Source organism: Ornithorhynchus anatinus, chromosome X1, assembly GCF_004115215.2.
Source record: "Ornithorhynchus anatinus isolate Pmale09 chromosome X1, mOrnAna1.pri.v4, whole genome shotgun sequence".
NCBI lineage: Eukaryota > Metazoa > Chordata > Mammalia > Monotremata > Ornithorhynchidae > Ornithorhynchus > Ornithorhynchus anatinus.
In genome coordinates, this window is record NC_041749.1 from 104,692,928 (window position 1) to 104,709,432 (window position 16,505).

At 44.0% G+C, this 16,505-nt stretch overlaps 1 protein-coding gene and 1 non-coding gene across 3 annotated transcripts in view; both read right to left on the reverse strand.

Moving 5' to 3' along the window:
- Positions 1-16,505, reverse strand: part of RFX2 (regulatory factor X2) — a 180,094-nt gene that overhangs the window by 88,942 nt on the left and 74,647 nt on the right. For both annotated transcript variants that reach the window (XM_029051839.2, XM_029051837.2), the window contains exons 3-4: positions 9,129-9,241; positions 5,073-5,162 (exon numbers count right to left, since the gene is read on the reverse strand). In XM_029051839.2, coding sequence (XP_028907672.1) covers positions 5,073-5,162; positions 9,129-9,241 — 203 coding nt within the window. The remainder of the gene's footprint in view (positions 1-5,072; positions 5,163-9,128; positions 9,242-16,505) is intronic.
- LOC114807046 lies at positions 6,375-6,512 on the reverse strand. Its single transcript, XR_003755099.1, has one exon. It is a non-coding gene; the product is annotated as a small nucleolar RNA SNORA7 (small nucleolar RNA).

A 16,505-nucleotide genomic window follows, 5' to 3' on the forward strand; every position in this document is an offset into this window, starting at 1 on the left:
GATCCCAGAAGTTTCAGTTCTAGGTCCCCTTTTATTCTCCATTTGCACCCACTCCCTTGGAGAACTAATTCATTCCCATGGCTTCAGCAATCATCTCTATGCAGATGATTCCCAAATCTATATCTCTAGCTCCTACCTCTTTCCTTCTCTGCAATCTCATATTTCCTCCAGCCTTCATGACATCTCTCCCTGGATGACCCACCGACACCTCAAACTAAACATGTCCTGAACTGAACTCCTTATCTTTCCACCCAAACCCTGTACTCCTCCTATCATAACTCTAGACAATACCACTATCCTCCCTATCTCCCAAGCCTGTAACCTTGGTGTTGTCCTCGACTAATCTCGTTTATTCAACCCACATATTTAATCTGTCACCAGATCCGTCGGTTCTGCCTTCACCACACTGCTAAAATCCACCCTTTCTGCCTTCACCACAGTGCTAAAATCCACCCTTTCCTCTTCATCCAAACTGCTACCACGCTGATCCAAGCACTTATCCTATCCCGCCTTGACTACTGCATCAGCTTCCTTGCTGACCTCCCTGCCTCCTGTCCCTCCCCACTCCAGTCCATACTTCTCTCTGCTGCACAGATCATTTTTCAACAAAAGCATTCAGTCCATGTCTCCCCACTTCTCAAGAACCTCCAATGGCTGCCCATCCACCTCCGCATCAAACAAAAACTCCTTACCATTGGCTTTACTCAATCAGCTCAACCCAACCTAGGAAGGTGTCTGTTATATTGTTGTGTTGTACTCTCCCAAACGCTCAGTACAGTGCTCTACAACACAATAAGCACTCAATAAATAATATTGATTGATTAATACTACCTTTTTGAATGAATCCCCGAGCACATAGTAGGCACTCAATCAATATTGTTGTTACTGATTGTCTACTGCCCCATCTCTAGTGTCTTGTGCCTTCTTCTATCCTCAGGGATCAAAAACAAAATCAATTTTTAAATATCCCCATACAGCAAACTAAGCCAACTATTCAGAAATTTTTTCAGTTTTCCCCTTTGAATTTCAATTGTACTTACTGAGCTCTCACTGTGTGCAGATCACTGTACTAAGCACTTGGGAGAGTACAATACAACAGAGTTGGTAGACACATTCTCTGCCTATAATGAGCTTACAGTCCAGAGGGGGAGACAGACATGAATATAAATCAATAAATTACAGCTATGGACATAAGTGCTGTGGGACAGAGGGAGGGGTGAATAAAGGGAGCAATGAGGATGACACAGAAGGAAGTGAGAAAAGAGGAAATGAGGGCTTAGTCAGGGAACGTCTCTTGGAGGAGATGTGACTTTCGTAAGGCTTTGAAGGTAGGGAGAATAACTGTCTGTGGGATGTGAAGAGGGAGGACATTCCTGGGCAGAAGCAGGATGTGGGTAAGAGTTTGGCAGTGAGATAGACGAGATTGAGGTTCAGTGAGACAAATGTCTCCCTTTAGGAGGTATTACCTAACCAATCCCCACTCTTGCCGTGTTAATCAGACGTTCCTGTACATGTGCTATGACAGCTGGCCCACCAAGATTCATCTTAGTAGATAGCTAGATGATAGTGGACCATCAGGGAAGAAGAGGCCAGCAGATGTGTGGACTCTGCAGAGTTGCTTTCTCACCAGTCCTATTATTCCTAATAATAATAATAATAAAGTGCCTACTATGTTCCTAGGGTATTAGCTTCTTCCCACAATACCACTATTCCAGATCATTTGAATAATAATGATGATAATAATAATTATTGTGGTACTTGTTAGGCTCTTACTATGTGCCAGCATACTAAACATACATAAAGATGATCAGGTTGCACACGGGGCTTACAGTCTAAGTAGGAGGGAGGATAGGCATTGAATTCCCATTTTGCACATAAGGGAACTGAGGTCCAGAGAAGTGAAGTGACTTGCCCAATGTCACTCAGCAGGTACATGGCAGAGCCAGGATTAGAACCCAGCTCCTCTGACTCCCAGACTCTATCCACTAAGCCACAGTGCTTGACTGATTAGATTGCAAACTCGCAGGGAGCAGAGTCACTGTCAATTTGGATTCATTTTTGTTCAGCATCTAGCTAAAGCCATGCAAGTACTCTGCACATAATAAATGATCAATACAATAATAATAATTGTGGTATTTTTTAAGTGCTTACTATGTGCCAGGCACTGTTCTAAACGTTGGGGTAGTTTCAAGATAATCAGCTTGGACACAGTCCTTGTTCCACATAGGGCTCACAGGCTTAATTACCATTTTACAGATGAAGAAACTGAGGCACAGAGAAGTGACTTGCCCAAGGTCACACAGCAGACAAGTGGCAGAGCTGGGATTAAAACTCATGTCCTTCTCATTCCCAGGCCTGTGCTCTTTCCACTAAGCCATGCTGCTTCATACATACCATTGATTGAAATATGGAAGCTTAATAAATACAGTATTCCTAAACTAGCTGATTAGATCACATCAGTCATTTAAACAAGAGGGCATAAGAGAAAAATCAAGCTTTCCTATTTGCTTTGGCCATTAATACCAGCGTAGCTGTCTGGAAGCAGCGTGGCTTAGTGGAAAGAGCACAGGCTTGGGAGTCAGAGGTCGTGGGTTCTAATTCTGCCTCTGCCACTTATCAGCTGTGTGACTTTGGGCAAGACACTTAACTTCTCTATGCCTCAGTTACCTCATCTGTAAAATGGGGATTAAGATTGTAAACCCCATGTGGGACCACCTCATTGCTTTGTATCTACCTCAGCGCTTAGAACAGTGTTTGGCACATAGTAAGCGCTTAACAAATACCATCATTATTATTATTTATACTTCCCTGCAATGTACAGATGTTAAAATTTTAAGGATTTTACATAAATTTAAGAAAACTTTCCCAATGAGAAGATAAAAGTACACTATACTAGAAAGGGGAACTTTTTTATTCTTAATTTTTGAACAACTACATATTGATGCTTGTCTTCTTGACTCCACTGTTGTTACCTGGGAGTTGGGACAATGTGGTCTAGTGATGAGAGTGTGGGTCTAAAGTTAGGAGAGATATGATGATCGATCAGTCATTACTATTTATCGAGTGCCCAGGATGTGTACGGTACTGAGCACTTGGAAAATAACAATACAATTAATAGACAGGATCCCTGCCCTCAAGGAGCATACAGCCTAGTAAGGGAAACAGAGGATAAAATAAATTACAGGAAAGAAGAAGGAAAGGGGATAGGTACATGAGTTTGATCTTAAATAAAAGGGAACTTAAGCTATGTATAAAAGTGGGAGGTTGTGGATACTTGGCACTTAGGTGGTGCAGAAGTATGCGGGAGGCAGAAGAGAAGCAGTGTATGTAGTGGATAGAGCACAGGCCTGGCAGTCAGAAGGACCTAGGTTCTGATCCTGGCTCTGCTAATTGTCTGCTGTATGATCTTGGGCAAGTCACTTCACTTTGCCTCTGTGACCTCATCTGTAAAATGTGAGCTCCTTGTGGGACAAGGACTGTGTCCAACCTGATAAGCTTGTAAGCTTGAATCTACCCCAGTGTTTACTACAATCCCTGGCACATAGTAAATGCTTAACAAATACCATTTTAAAAAAAGTGAGGGGATCTAAGCAGGGGAGATTAGCAGGGTGGAAGGCCTCCAGGAAGAGATGGGAATGTAGAAGGCTTTGATGATGGGGAGAGCTATGGTCTGTCAAATTTGAAGGGGAGGGAGGTCCAGACAGAGAGGTAGGCATGAGTGAGAGGTCGGTGGTAGAAGAGGTGATTACAAACCACAGTGAGTAGGTTATCTTGAGAGGAAAGAAGAGAAGTAGCCTGGCTTAGTAGAAAGAGCACAGGCCTAGGAGTCAGAGGACCAGAGTTCTAATCCCAGTTCCACCACTTGCCTGCTACGTGACTTTGGGCAAATCACTTCACTTCTCTGTGCTTCAGTTATCCCATTGGTAAAATGGGGATTAAGACTGTGAGCACTAGGTGGGAAGGGATTATCTTGTATCTACCCCAGCACTTAGTACAGTGCCTGGCACATAGTAAGCGCTTAACAAATGCCACAATCAAGAAGAGTGTAGGCTGGGGTGCAGTGGGAGAAAAATGAAGTAGTAGGAGGGATAGAGCTGAATGAGTGCCTTAAAGTCAATGGTCTGGAATTTCTGCTTGACACAAGAAGAATGAGTGATCATTGGAGGTGTGTGAGGAGTAGGGAGACGTGTGCAGAATGACATCTTAGAAAAATAATAATGATGACATTTGTTAAGCACTTACTATGTGCCAAGCACTGTTCTAAGCCCTGGGGTAGATACAAGGTTGTCAGGTTGTCCCACGCGGGGCTCGCAGTCTTAATCCCAATTTTACAGATGAGGTAACTGAGGCATAGAGAAGTTAAGTGACTTGCCTAAAGTCACACAGCTGACAAGTGGCGGAGGTGGGATTAGAACCCATGACCTCTGATTCCCAAGCCCGTGCTCTTTCCACTAAGCCATGCTGCTTCTCTGGGCAGCAGAGTTAAGGATGGACCAGAGGGGTCTATATCTCCCCCTCTCAACTCTAAGCTTGTTGTGGACAGAGAACGTGTCTGCTAACTCTGTTATAATATACTCTCCCAAGTGCTTACCATTGATTGATTGGGAGAGACTAAAGGTAGGGAGACCAGTGAGGAAGCTGATACATTTATCAAGCACAGGTATGACAAGCACCTAGTTCAGCGAGGTGGCCATTTGGAAGGACTGGATCCTGGAAATGTTGTGGAGGAAAAAGCAACAAGATTTGTGACAAACTGAACAGTGGGGCTGAAAGAGAGGCCTCAGAGACAGGGAGACAGGGAGGTGGTATAGTCAACAGTGATAGGAACATTAGGCAGGGGAGAGGATCTGGAAGGGAAGATGCGCTTCTAACTTCAGCTTTGCCACTAGTCTTCTAGGTGACTGTAGCCAAGTCATTTAACCTCTCTGTGGCTCAGTTTATTCATCTATACAATGGAAGTAATACTATTTGCCTCATTCTACAAGGATGCTATTAATAGGGGAGAAGTAACAGAAAAATGCTTTTGAAATATAGAAGTGTCATCCAAATTCAAAGCATCATTTTATAATTACCTGCTGTGGCACCTGCTGAACTCTGGGTACAGGGATTTGCTGCATATGTGCAATTTTAGGAGCAGACTCAGAAGACTGGATCAAAACCCTCTAAAAAGAAAGGGAGGAAAGTGATGTTTAGACTCAAACAATATTAGAGGTAAGCTCTGAAGAAGAACAGTTGAAAGCTATCGTTTCCAAATGAGCACTTAACGAACCCACTCTCAAACACTAAAGATTAAACATCCACTTTCATCAACAAAACTTCAGTTAAGTGCACACCTCCCCAAGGCACTGCAGATGGCATAACTTAACAACCAATGTAGCAAATCCCCATCCCCAGAGTTCAGTAGATGTCATGGCAGCTGAGGGGAAGGTTGGTCTAATAGAAATAGTATGGGAGTTTGGGAGTTGGGAGACCCGGGTTCTAGCCCCAGCTCTGCCCCCAGCCTCTTGTGTGACCTTGGGCAAGTCACTTAACCTCAGTTTCCTCATCTGTAAACTGGGGATGATAATACTTGCCTCTCCATTCCTCAGAGGAATGTCAGGACCATAAAATGAAATACCTGATGTGAAAGCACTTTGGAAAAATTACGGCACTATACAAACCCCATGGTACTATCTTTATATTACATTATTATATTATGTAATAATAATAATAAAGAAAACTGAATGGAAGTGGCTTGTCTTCCAATTTTAAGAGGATGAAATGAAACTGATACATGAATACAAGCAGAGACAACTGGAAAAGCACACAAAAAACCAGTAAATAACATATTATGTACATGCTGAGACTGACGTGTGATGCGTAGGTGGGGTGGGAATCAGAAAATACAAAGAGGAAAAGGAGGAGGATGTTAAGAGCATCGTGGAGAAGGGCCCTGAAATAAAGGGCTGGGACTATTCACTGGGGAGCTATCCCTTCTAGACTGTAAGCTCCTTGTGGGCAGTCTACCAACTAATAATAATAATAATAGTATTTGTTAAGTGCTTACTATGTGCCAGGTACTGTATTAAGCAATGGGGTGGGTATAAGCAAATCGGGTTGGACCCAATCTCTGTCCCACTTGGGGCTCACCGTCTTAATCCCCATTTTTGTCTTGCCTTATGCCGTCGAGTCGTCTTGGACCCATAGCGACGCCATAGAAACATCCCTCCCAGAACGCCCCACCTCCATCTGCAATCATTCTGGTAGTGTATCCACAGAGTTTTCTTGGTAAAAATCTGGAAGTGGTTTACCATTGCCTCCTTCCGCCCAGTAAACTTGAGTCTTCGCCCTTGACACTCTCCCATGCCGCTGCTGCCCAGCACGGGTGAGTTTCGACTTGTAGCAGATTGCCTTCCACTCGCTAGCCACTGCCTAAGCCAGGAACGGAATGGGTAGGCCTCTGCTTGACTCTCCCTCCCGTAGTCAAGACTGATAGAGTACTGGGAACTTTCCAGGTGTGACCCTGAGAGGGAATCCCCATTTTACAGATGAGGTAATTGAGGCACAGAGAAGTGAAGTGACGTGCCCAAGGTCACTCAACAGATATTAGCACCCAGTATTAGCACCCAGGTCCTTCTGACTCTCAGGACTGTGCTGTATCCACTAGGCCATGCTGCTTCTCTAACTCTATTGTATTGTACTTTCCCAATCACTTAGTACAGTGTTCTGCACATCATAAGTGCTCAATAAATACCACTGATTGACTGTCTGATTGTGATACTTAGGATCCCTTCAAGTGACAAGTTAGAAGCAGTGTGACTTAGTAGATAGACATCAATTCATTCAATCGTATTTACTGAGTACTTACTGTGTGCAGAGCACTGTACTAAAAGACCTGAGAGACAGAAGAACCTGTGTTTTAATACCAGCTCCATCACTTGTCTGCATATCCTATTCCTGAATTTACAAAGGGATATATGAAATAGCAGTGAATCTCTGACAATTTCTAAATTAAGTGCCTTGGGTCTGAATAACCAACTGCAAGAATATATTCTTGCTCAGAGCATTTTCCCTTGGATGCAGAAGAGAGAAGAGCCTCTTGGGCCCTCTTCTAAATTAGCGTAAATGACAGAATGAGCCAGCAGTCCTCAGAAATCCAACTTCTTCATTCATTCAATAGTATCATTCATTCAATAGTATTTATTGAGCACTTACTATGTGCAGAGCACTGTACTAAGCACTTGGAATGTACAAATCGGAAACAGATAGAGACAGTCCCTGCCCTTTGACGGGCTTACAGTCTAATCAGGGGAGACAGACAGACAAAAACAATAGCAATAAATAGAATCAAGGGGATGAACATCTCATTAAAGCAATAGCAAATAAATAGAATCAAAGTGATGTACATCTCATTAACAAAATAAAGAGGGTAATGAAAATATATACAGTTGAGCGGACGAGTACAGTGCTGAGGGGAGGGGAAGGGAGAGGGGGAGGAGCAGAGGGAAAGTGGGGAAAAGAGGGCTTAGCTGAGGAGAGGTGAAGGGGGTGTAGAGGGAGAGCAGAGGGAGCAGAGGGAAGCAGAGGGAGCAGAGGGAACTTTTCACTTAGGTAATCAGAACAGAAGCACAAAACACATTTCCTGCCCACGAGAAGCCTACACTCTACCAGGGGAGACAGACAGAAAACTACTTATAGAGTAACACCCCACAGCCACCCCCAAGGACTTATGTATCTGTAGCCATCCTCAGTACTTACATATATATTTATATTCAAATACGCAGTCAATTCTTTATCCTGATCATTCCTCCTACCATATTCACTGTACTCCCTAGTTGACATTGATTCTTCCTACTTGACAGACAGGCATACCTGTCTCCACCAATAGATCGTAAGCTCCTTGTGAGTAAAGAACACATCTTTTGCTCCTTTCGTACTTTCCCAAAGGCTTAATACAGTGTATCGCCTTCGATAAATACCCTTATTACTATTCTGACTGGCACAGTTTCTAATGCAATCTAGAAAGAGGTTCTTTTTGAGTAGAAGGTTCGAGAGGCTTGGGATACAAAGAAGCAAAAGTGAAAACCGTGCTAAGCCCTGTACACAATAAAGATGTCAGCACAAGGAGCATGGTGTAATGGGGGACTGATTGATTAATGGTCCCACATTGCAGTCATATATGCAGTTAGAGGCAAACTCGCCCACTGATCAGTGGGGTGATCTTTGCACATGAAGGATGATTATCTACAAAGATAGAAGGCAAAACTGATGTATAACTAAAACTGGGAACTCCACTAATTTTGATGTTAGAAGTCAATCTTGGCCAACAATTGATTCTCCTCCCTTTGCCTGTTCAAGTTTATTTGAAGAGTCAAATGGTTGATTGAAAACTAAAACTAACTTGATTTGGTTTTTCTCCCTTTTTTAAAAAAATGGTATGTGTTATGTGCCAGGCACTTTTCTAAGCTCTGGGATAGATACAAGGTAATCAGGTTGGACATAGTCCATGACCCTCATGGGGGGCAGAATCTTAATCCCCATTTTTGCAGGTGACGGAACCAAGGCCCAGAGAAGTAAAGTGACTTGCTCAAGGTCACGCAGCAGACGTGTGGCGGAGCCTGGATTAGAACCCCGTCCCTCCCCCACTCTAGACTGTAAGCTCGTTTTGGGCAGGGAATGTCACTGTTTATTGTATTGTACTTTCCCAAATGCTTAGTACAGTGCGCTGCACACAATAAATGCTCAATAAATCCCTGTGCTCTACCCCCTCCCTGCCCCACAGCACTTGTGTATATATGTACGTATTTATTATTCTATTTATTTTATTAATGATGTGCATATATCTATAATTCTATTTATTTATATTGATGCTATTGCTGCCTACTTGTTTTGCTTTGTTTCCTTGTCCGTTCTCCCCCTTCTAGACTGTGAGCCTGTTGTTGCCGAACTGTACTTTCCAAGCACTTAGTACAGTGCTCTGTACACAGTAAGGACTCAATAAATACGACTGACTGACTGACTGAATGAATGAATGAACCCAGGTCCTTCGGACTCCCAGGCCCAGGCTCTAGCCACTAGACCACACTGCTTCTCAACGAAGGCATTCTTGAAGGCGACAGGAAGCAATAATGCTGCTGGGGTTACAGTACCTGCTGAGAGGCTGGCACAGGCTGCACTACTGGAGCCTGTACTGCAGCAGCTGAACGGAGTGCCCCAGAGGTCATCGAATCTCTACCATCCTCTGAATTCTGCATCATCAGGTCTACAGAGAGTACAGAAGGCAGAGTGAGAAAGGACTTTGCTACCGTTCAGGGTCTAATCAGAACCAAAAGCAAGGGAAGTTACCACAAGAAAAAAAAAGGCAGCAGAACACTACTCATTTAGAGCTAAGAGGCTCTAAAAGTAGAAACCCCGCTATTACCATTCAGGTAATGAAAAAAGGAATGTTGCACAATGGTTCCACAGAATAAAGAGGGAGAAAGGAGAGGAGGGAGTAGAGAATGTGTTTCTAAATATAACACCCTCCTGCCCCCACAAAAAAATAGCACTGGGAAATTACTGGGTTGTAGAGATACTCCTCAATAGGAAGGCAATTGTACAGGATGTCCAAAGAACAACAGTTTCTTGCCTTATAAATTTTATCTCATTTAACTAATTGCCCTAAAGAATTGACACAGAAATTTCCCAATTAAAACAGAAATAGCATTTGACAGGCACTCCAAACTGCAACTGTATTTCCTTAAAAGAGAAATTTGCAGTATTAGCAATTACTATATTGCTGTTACGGTATTGGTTAATCGCTCACTATGTGTCAAGCACTGTTCTAAGGGCTGGGGTAGACTTAGGTTAATCAGGTTAGATGCAGTCCTTATCCCCCATGGGGCTCATGGTCCAAGTAGGAGAGAGGACAGGTATTCAATCCCCATTTTACAGGTGAGGAAACTGAGGCACAGAGAATTATCAGAATAATCTCAGAATGATAGAATTTGAAAGGAAGCTCTCTGTTCTAGTCTTTTTGCTCCAGGCAAGAGCCAACAGGGAGATGAGCTGTAGTTTTTATTTTTCTTCAAGGAGGTTTGATGTGAGAAAGCAGACCTTAGAGTTGCAGGGAGAAAAACTTTTAAGATCACTGCTTTATATGATGAATACTTCTGTCATGTTTTGCACTGGTCAGACTTTATTGATCAGTTTTGGTTTCCGCACTTTAAAAAGTATGTAGAGAAACTGGAGAGGGTCCAGAGAAGAGGAAAAAAACAAAATTAAAATGCAACGGTTTCTCTTTCCACGGCTATAGTATATTTTTAATGGTATTTTTTAAGCGTTTACTATGTGCTCGATAAATGAGCATAATTGTGGTATTTGTTAAGAGCTTTCTGTGTGTCGAGCACTGTACTAAGCACTGGAGTGGATACAAGAGATAGGATCAGGTTCCACATGGGGCCCAAGTCTAAATAGGAGAAAGAACAACTATTAGATCCCCATTTTTGCAGATGAAGGAACTGAGGCACAGAGAAGTGAAGTGACTTGTTTAAGGTCACACTGCAAACAAGAGACAAAGCTGGGATTAGAACCCAAGTCCTCTGACTCCCAGGTTCGTGCTCTTTCTACTAGGCCATGCTGCTTCTCATCCTAGTGATTGACTGATTCTGTTTCCCTTCTTCCCCCAGTAGGCAGTAGGGCAGGAAAGGTGGAAAGGCTGAGAGATATAGGGGTGGGGAAAGGGAGGTTTGAAATGTCAGTTACTTCCTGTGGAATCCCATGGAACTCAGCAGGCTGGACAGTATGGCCACTGCTGGGTCTAGGATGGAAAAACTTGGCTCATGCCAAGTAGTGGTTGAGGGCTGCCCAACTTTCTCAACTTCCCCTCAGAGAAGCAGCGTGGCATAGTGGATTGAGCATAGGCCCGGGAGTCGGAAGGTCATGGGTTCTAATCCCGGCTCCACCACTTGTCTGCTGAGTGACCTTGGGCAAGTAACTTCACTTCTCTACGCCTCAGTTACCTCATCTGTAAAATGGGGATTGAATCTGTGAGCCCCATGTGGGACAGTGTCCAACCTGATTTGCTTGTACCGCAGTGCTTACTATACTGTGTGGCACACAGTAAGTGCTTAACAAATACCACATTTATTATTATTGTTATTATTAATCCCCTCCCCCAGCTCCTGGCCAGTTTTAGCAGGCCAGTTCAAATACTCGCATTCTACTGGGTAGTCCGACCCCTCCTGGGTCCGTGCCCTGGTCCCTGTGGCAGTGTCCCAGCGGTTGGGACATCCACTCTGGGTGACCCAGAAGCACCATCAGCCCTGTTATCAGAACAACAGAGGTGCTAAATGGAGTCCACTGGCTGCTCTGTCAATATTTTGGTCAGAGAGGAGATTAGAGAAGTGGCAAGGTGGTGACCGAGCACTGATTAGCTGGGAACTCTTCCCCAGTCAATGAGTGGACGCAGGCCAAAAGTGAGGGGGTGGGTTGTGAGGGGGTGGGGGGATGGGGTGAAGGGAAGATAAGGAAAGAAGCAAGAGTGTTTCAAAGGGAATATACGATTCAGCACTTTAAAGAACCAAAGGAACGTACAAAAAAAGGGCAAAAAATATTTTTGTCAAGGCAGTTCAAGTCACAGGCCTCCCTTATAAGAAAAGATGCAAGAAAGAGTGAATGGGCCTTACTATTCTCTAGTACCCAACATGGATAACTCTCTGGAGCATTTTTTATAAGAGTTTCAGTATCCCAGATAACACGTTTCAGGTAAATGGTACTGAATTCTTGTCTGGAATTTTTCTGGAAAAACTGAAAATGTGAATTTCCTGGTAAGAAAGTAGCTAGACAATCAAAGTACTCTGAGAAAATAGTTAAAAACTTTAAATGTAAACATAAATGGAATAACCCCTCCCTTAGATAGAAGAAAGATGACTTAGAGCTGAAAGGTACCGTAAAGGAGTACTAGATGAACTCCTATGTGCTTGCTTAAAGACCACACCAGAAGTATCCAAAATAGATAGCTATCCTGGTCTAATGAGTACCAGGCAAGGCAATTTTTCACCACCTTTCATATTTCAGTGTTTAATAATCTTTACTCAATTTAAGAATACTTAGTGTTCTAGCATTAAGAAAATGAGATGACTGATGATTGAAAAGTAAAGTGCTTTGCATCTCTCTGCATATCACTTCCAGTATCAACAGTATTAGTAGTCTATCTACTAAGTGCTTACTTTGCACAAAGCACTGGGAAAAAAATACACAGATTAAAAATTGACAATTTCCCTGGCACTCGAGGGGCTCACAATCTAAGAATAACGGGATGGGGGCAGGGGGCAGAGGGGTTTGGGCAACAGACACATAAGGAAGGTGAAACAGCCTAGAGAAGCAGCATGGCCTAGTGGAAAGAGCCAGGGCCTGGGAGTCAGAAGGACCTGGGTTCTAATCCCAGCTCTGCCACTTTTCTGCTCTGAGACCTCGGACAAGTCACTTCACTTCTCTGTGCCTCAGTGACCTCATCTGTAAAATGGGGATTGAGACTGTGAGCTCCATGTGGAACAGGGACTGTGTCCAACCTGATTAACTTGTATCTACCCCGGTGCTTAGTATACTGCCTGGCACAGGGTAAGCATTGAAAAAATGCAATTAAAAAAAAAGAGAAACAAAAAGCAACATAAAAAGAGAAAGTCAAGAAGAATAAATATCATAAAAGTTTCTGTTTCGCGTTCCTTGCCATCCCGGTAGGACTGTTCAGAATCCATCAGGGGCTGATGGACAAGCACCCCAAGCCCAACATTATACAAATGACCCAAGTCCACGCTGCCACTTGATTCTCAGCCCGCCACAGAGGGCAGGGCAGCTTGGGGCCTGATGCCAAGGGGCACGGCAGCCGCAGGGGTTCTCCTGGGTGAGGGGCTGGCACTCCACCATGGCAGGAGGGACTGCACAGCAATCCACACATCCTCTAGCCTGGAAGCTCATGATAGGCAGGGAAAGTGTTCAACTCTGCAATATTGTACCCTCCCAAGTGTTTAGTACCATGCTCTGCACATAGTAAGCGAGAAGCAGTGTGGCTTAGTGGACAGTGCGTGGGCCTGGGAGTTAGAAGGACCTGGGTTCTAATCCCGGCTCCATCATGTGCCTGCTGTCACCTTGGGCTAGTCACTTCACTTCTCAGTTACCTCATCTTTAAAATGGGGATTAAGAGTGTGAGCCCTATGCGGGAGAGGGACTGTGTCCAACTTGATTGACTTGTATCTACCCCAGTGCTTAGAACAATGGTTGGTGCATAGTAAGTGCTTAACAAATACCATAATTATTATTATTAAGCACTCAGTGAATATCTTTGATTGGTTGATACCATATTCAAGAGGCCCTAACTTCAGTAAAAAGGAGAAAGAAACATTAAATGGGAAAGGCGAGTTGGAAACCTAGGCTCTCATAAAGTAAGGCTTTTAATCCTGTCTTTTAACTTCACCCTTTATGGAAAAGGTTAAACAAACCTGTAGTTATCCAGAGGCCTCCTCGGGAATCTGTACAGGGAACTACCAAGGATGAGGAAGACAGGTAATGGGAGCTACAGAATCAAGATGGACCAGGTGAAAGAAACTGGAAACCAAGCAATTAACAGTAATTACTGAGCAACTTCATGGTCCTCAAGGTACTAAGTGTTTGGGAAAATACAGTAGAAGTAAGACCCAATCCCCATCCCCTCAAGGATCGTACACTCTAAACAACACGTAGAAAGTCTCTAAATTGAAAGGGGAAAAGCCCAAGCAGAATATCATGGGAGGGCTTGTTAGGTTAGATTAAAGGGTTGCTAAATTTCCTGATCTTAAGAACTGCACGCTATAAGAGACGGGAGACCAAGAAGTTGGGGTTTGGGGGTTGTGCTCACTGTCCCCTCTCCCACGCACATGCTCCTCCCTCCAGGCCATCACTGTCAAAGATCACTGCTGTGTTCAAATCAACAGTCCACCTTAACCATTTTCTAGTGGCAGGTGGAGTCAGATGGAGCTTTTTTCAACGATGGCTGCTAGCAGTGTACTCGTGGAGCTGGAAACACCAGTTGGTAGGAGGAGAGCTGCAGAGTACGCTTCCAGTAACTATCGGGAAACTTGCATCATTGACTTCAAGAGACTCTCAAATGGCTCAGGATTTAATCAATCAAGCACGGCATAGTGGATAAAGCATGGCCCTGGGAGTCAGAAGGTCGTGGGTTCTAATCCCAGCTCGGCCACTTGTCTGCTTTGTGATCTTGGGCAAGTCACTTCACTGGGCCTCAGTTACCTCATCTGTAAAATGGGGATCGAGACTGGGATCGAGTTGGACACTTAAGCACTTAACAAATACCACAATTATTATTATTATTGTTGAGCGCTATGTGCAAAGCACTGTACTAAGTGCTTGGGAGCCTACAATGCAAGAGAGTTAACAGACACCTTTCCTGACCACAAGGAGCTTACAGTCTAGAGGTGGAGTCCTGTAACAGGCCTTCAAATCAGGAAGGTTAATGAGACATTCTTTCAGCAATTTACCAGAGCAAGTTTAGGAATACTCCAGGTGATGTCGAAGGGGAACCTCCACTATCCAGATATCTGCTGAAGGGCAGCCTACTAGAAACGAAAATCATGGTGGCCAAACTTAACCAAGGAAATTACTCGCCACTGCGGCAACAGCTCAGTGCTTCTTTGGTTAATATTCAACCTAGATCACTAGAGCTTGAAGGGACCTTGTGCCATCATCTGCCCCCCGATTAGTCAGAACAGATGGAGGCTTTGTTTTTTGTGGTTTTTTTTGTCTAAGGTCTCCAGAGGTGTAACCTTCCCAACCTCCCCCCATGACCTGCTTCACTTTTTAAACAACAGTGGGAAGTTCTTACTTTTTTACCGCCTGCTACAAGTGGCGTTCATTCCTGTGTGGACATAGACAACGATTTGTCAGCTTCCTCCTCATAAAGACCCATCGTATATTTGGAGACAGTTATTGTCAGTCTCCTCATGCAGCCTAAACAGCTCGCCTTCCTTTAACCTCACCTCATATGAGCCTGTCCCATCATTTACACCTATTAGCGGAATTCCCTCCTGGCAATAACCCCTCCAGGTAAGCCAGCAGCTTCTTGCTGCTTTTAAATCTCTAAAATGGAGGCATTAACCCCCAGGCCAGGCTACTAGGTTACTGACTTGTCTCTCTGAGCCAGAGGATGGCTGGTCTGTGAGTGCAGAAGAGGAGAGGGCGGATTAAAGGTTTTTGTTTTGTTTTGTTTTTCCAGGGGGAACTCAGGCCTCATCAGAGGCTCTAAGTGGTTTGATCAGAGTGTAAGGGTGGGGAGGAGGGTGGGCCGTGCATCTGTTCACTCCGTCCATTCTGAGTTGGGGGGAGGTGGGGGCGGAACCTCAACATCACCCTCATGTGAGGAAAGGTCTCAAGTGAAATTTTTAATCACGCCCCTGGAATTTTGGCAATGCCTTTCCACTATAACAAGCTAAAAAGGATTGCCTATATCAATATTTTGGAAAACCATGAAACAAACATAAAGCCATCCTCCTAGAGTGAACTCCCTCTGTGAACCACTGTTTTGGCAGGACAAAGAGGCATGGGGATTCTGCTAGCTCTAGATTATGGCATAAATGAATGAAACTGACTGGATGCAAAGGAAAGAAGCCTCTATTTACACACAAATATGCTGGTAGCCAAGTAACCAATAATGACTGGAAAGGAAAGACAGAAAATGCTGAGAAAAATTTCTGGCCTTCATTCCTGGCTCTTCCAGTGATTCATGGTGACCTCGAGTAATATCTCCTCTCTGCTTCTTTCTCCACTTGTTAAATAATAATAATGATGTTGGTATTTGTTAAGCGCTTACTATGTGCAGAGCACTGTTCTAAGCGCTGGGGTAGATACAGGGTAATCAGGTTGTCCCCCGTGAGGCTCATAGTTAATCTTCATTTTACAGATGAGGTAACTGAGGCACAGAGAAGTTAAGTGACTTGCCCACAGTCACACACCTGACAAGTGGCAGAGCCAGGATTCGAACCCATGACATAGAGATACACATACAGAGAAGTGGAATATTGGCAAAGCATGTTATTGACCCTTGTGGGTTTTTTTTGTTCTTGTTTCTTTTTTATGGTATTTGTTAAGTGCTTACTATGCCACGGACTGCATTAAGGGCTGGGGTAGATACAAGCTAATCAGGTTGGACACAGTCCACATCCCACATGGGGCTCACAGTCTCAATCCCCATTTTAATAATGTTGGTATTTGTAAAGCGCTTACTATGTGCCGAGCACTGTTCTAAGCGCTGGGGTAGATACAGGGGAATCAGGTTGTCCCACATGAGGCTCACAGTTAATCCCCATTTTACAGATGAAGTCACTGAGGCAAGAGAAGTGAAGTGACTTACCCAAGAGCACACAACAGACAAGTGGCGGAGCCGGGATTAAAACCCACAACCTTCTGACTCCCAGGCCCGTGCTTATCCACTCTAACACACGAAGGTGTGTTAGATATTTATGATATGCGAAAAATTTAATTATAAATCACAGAAC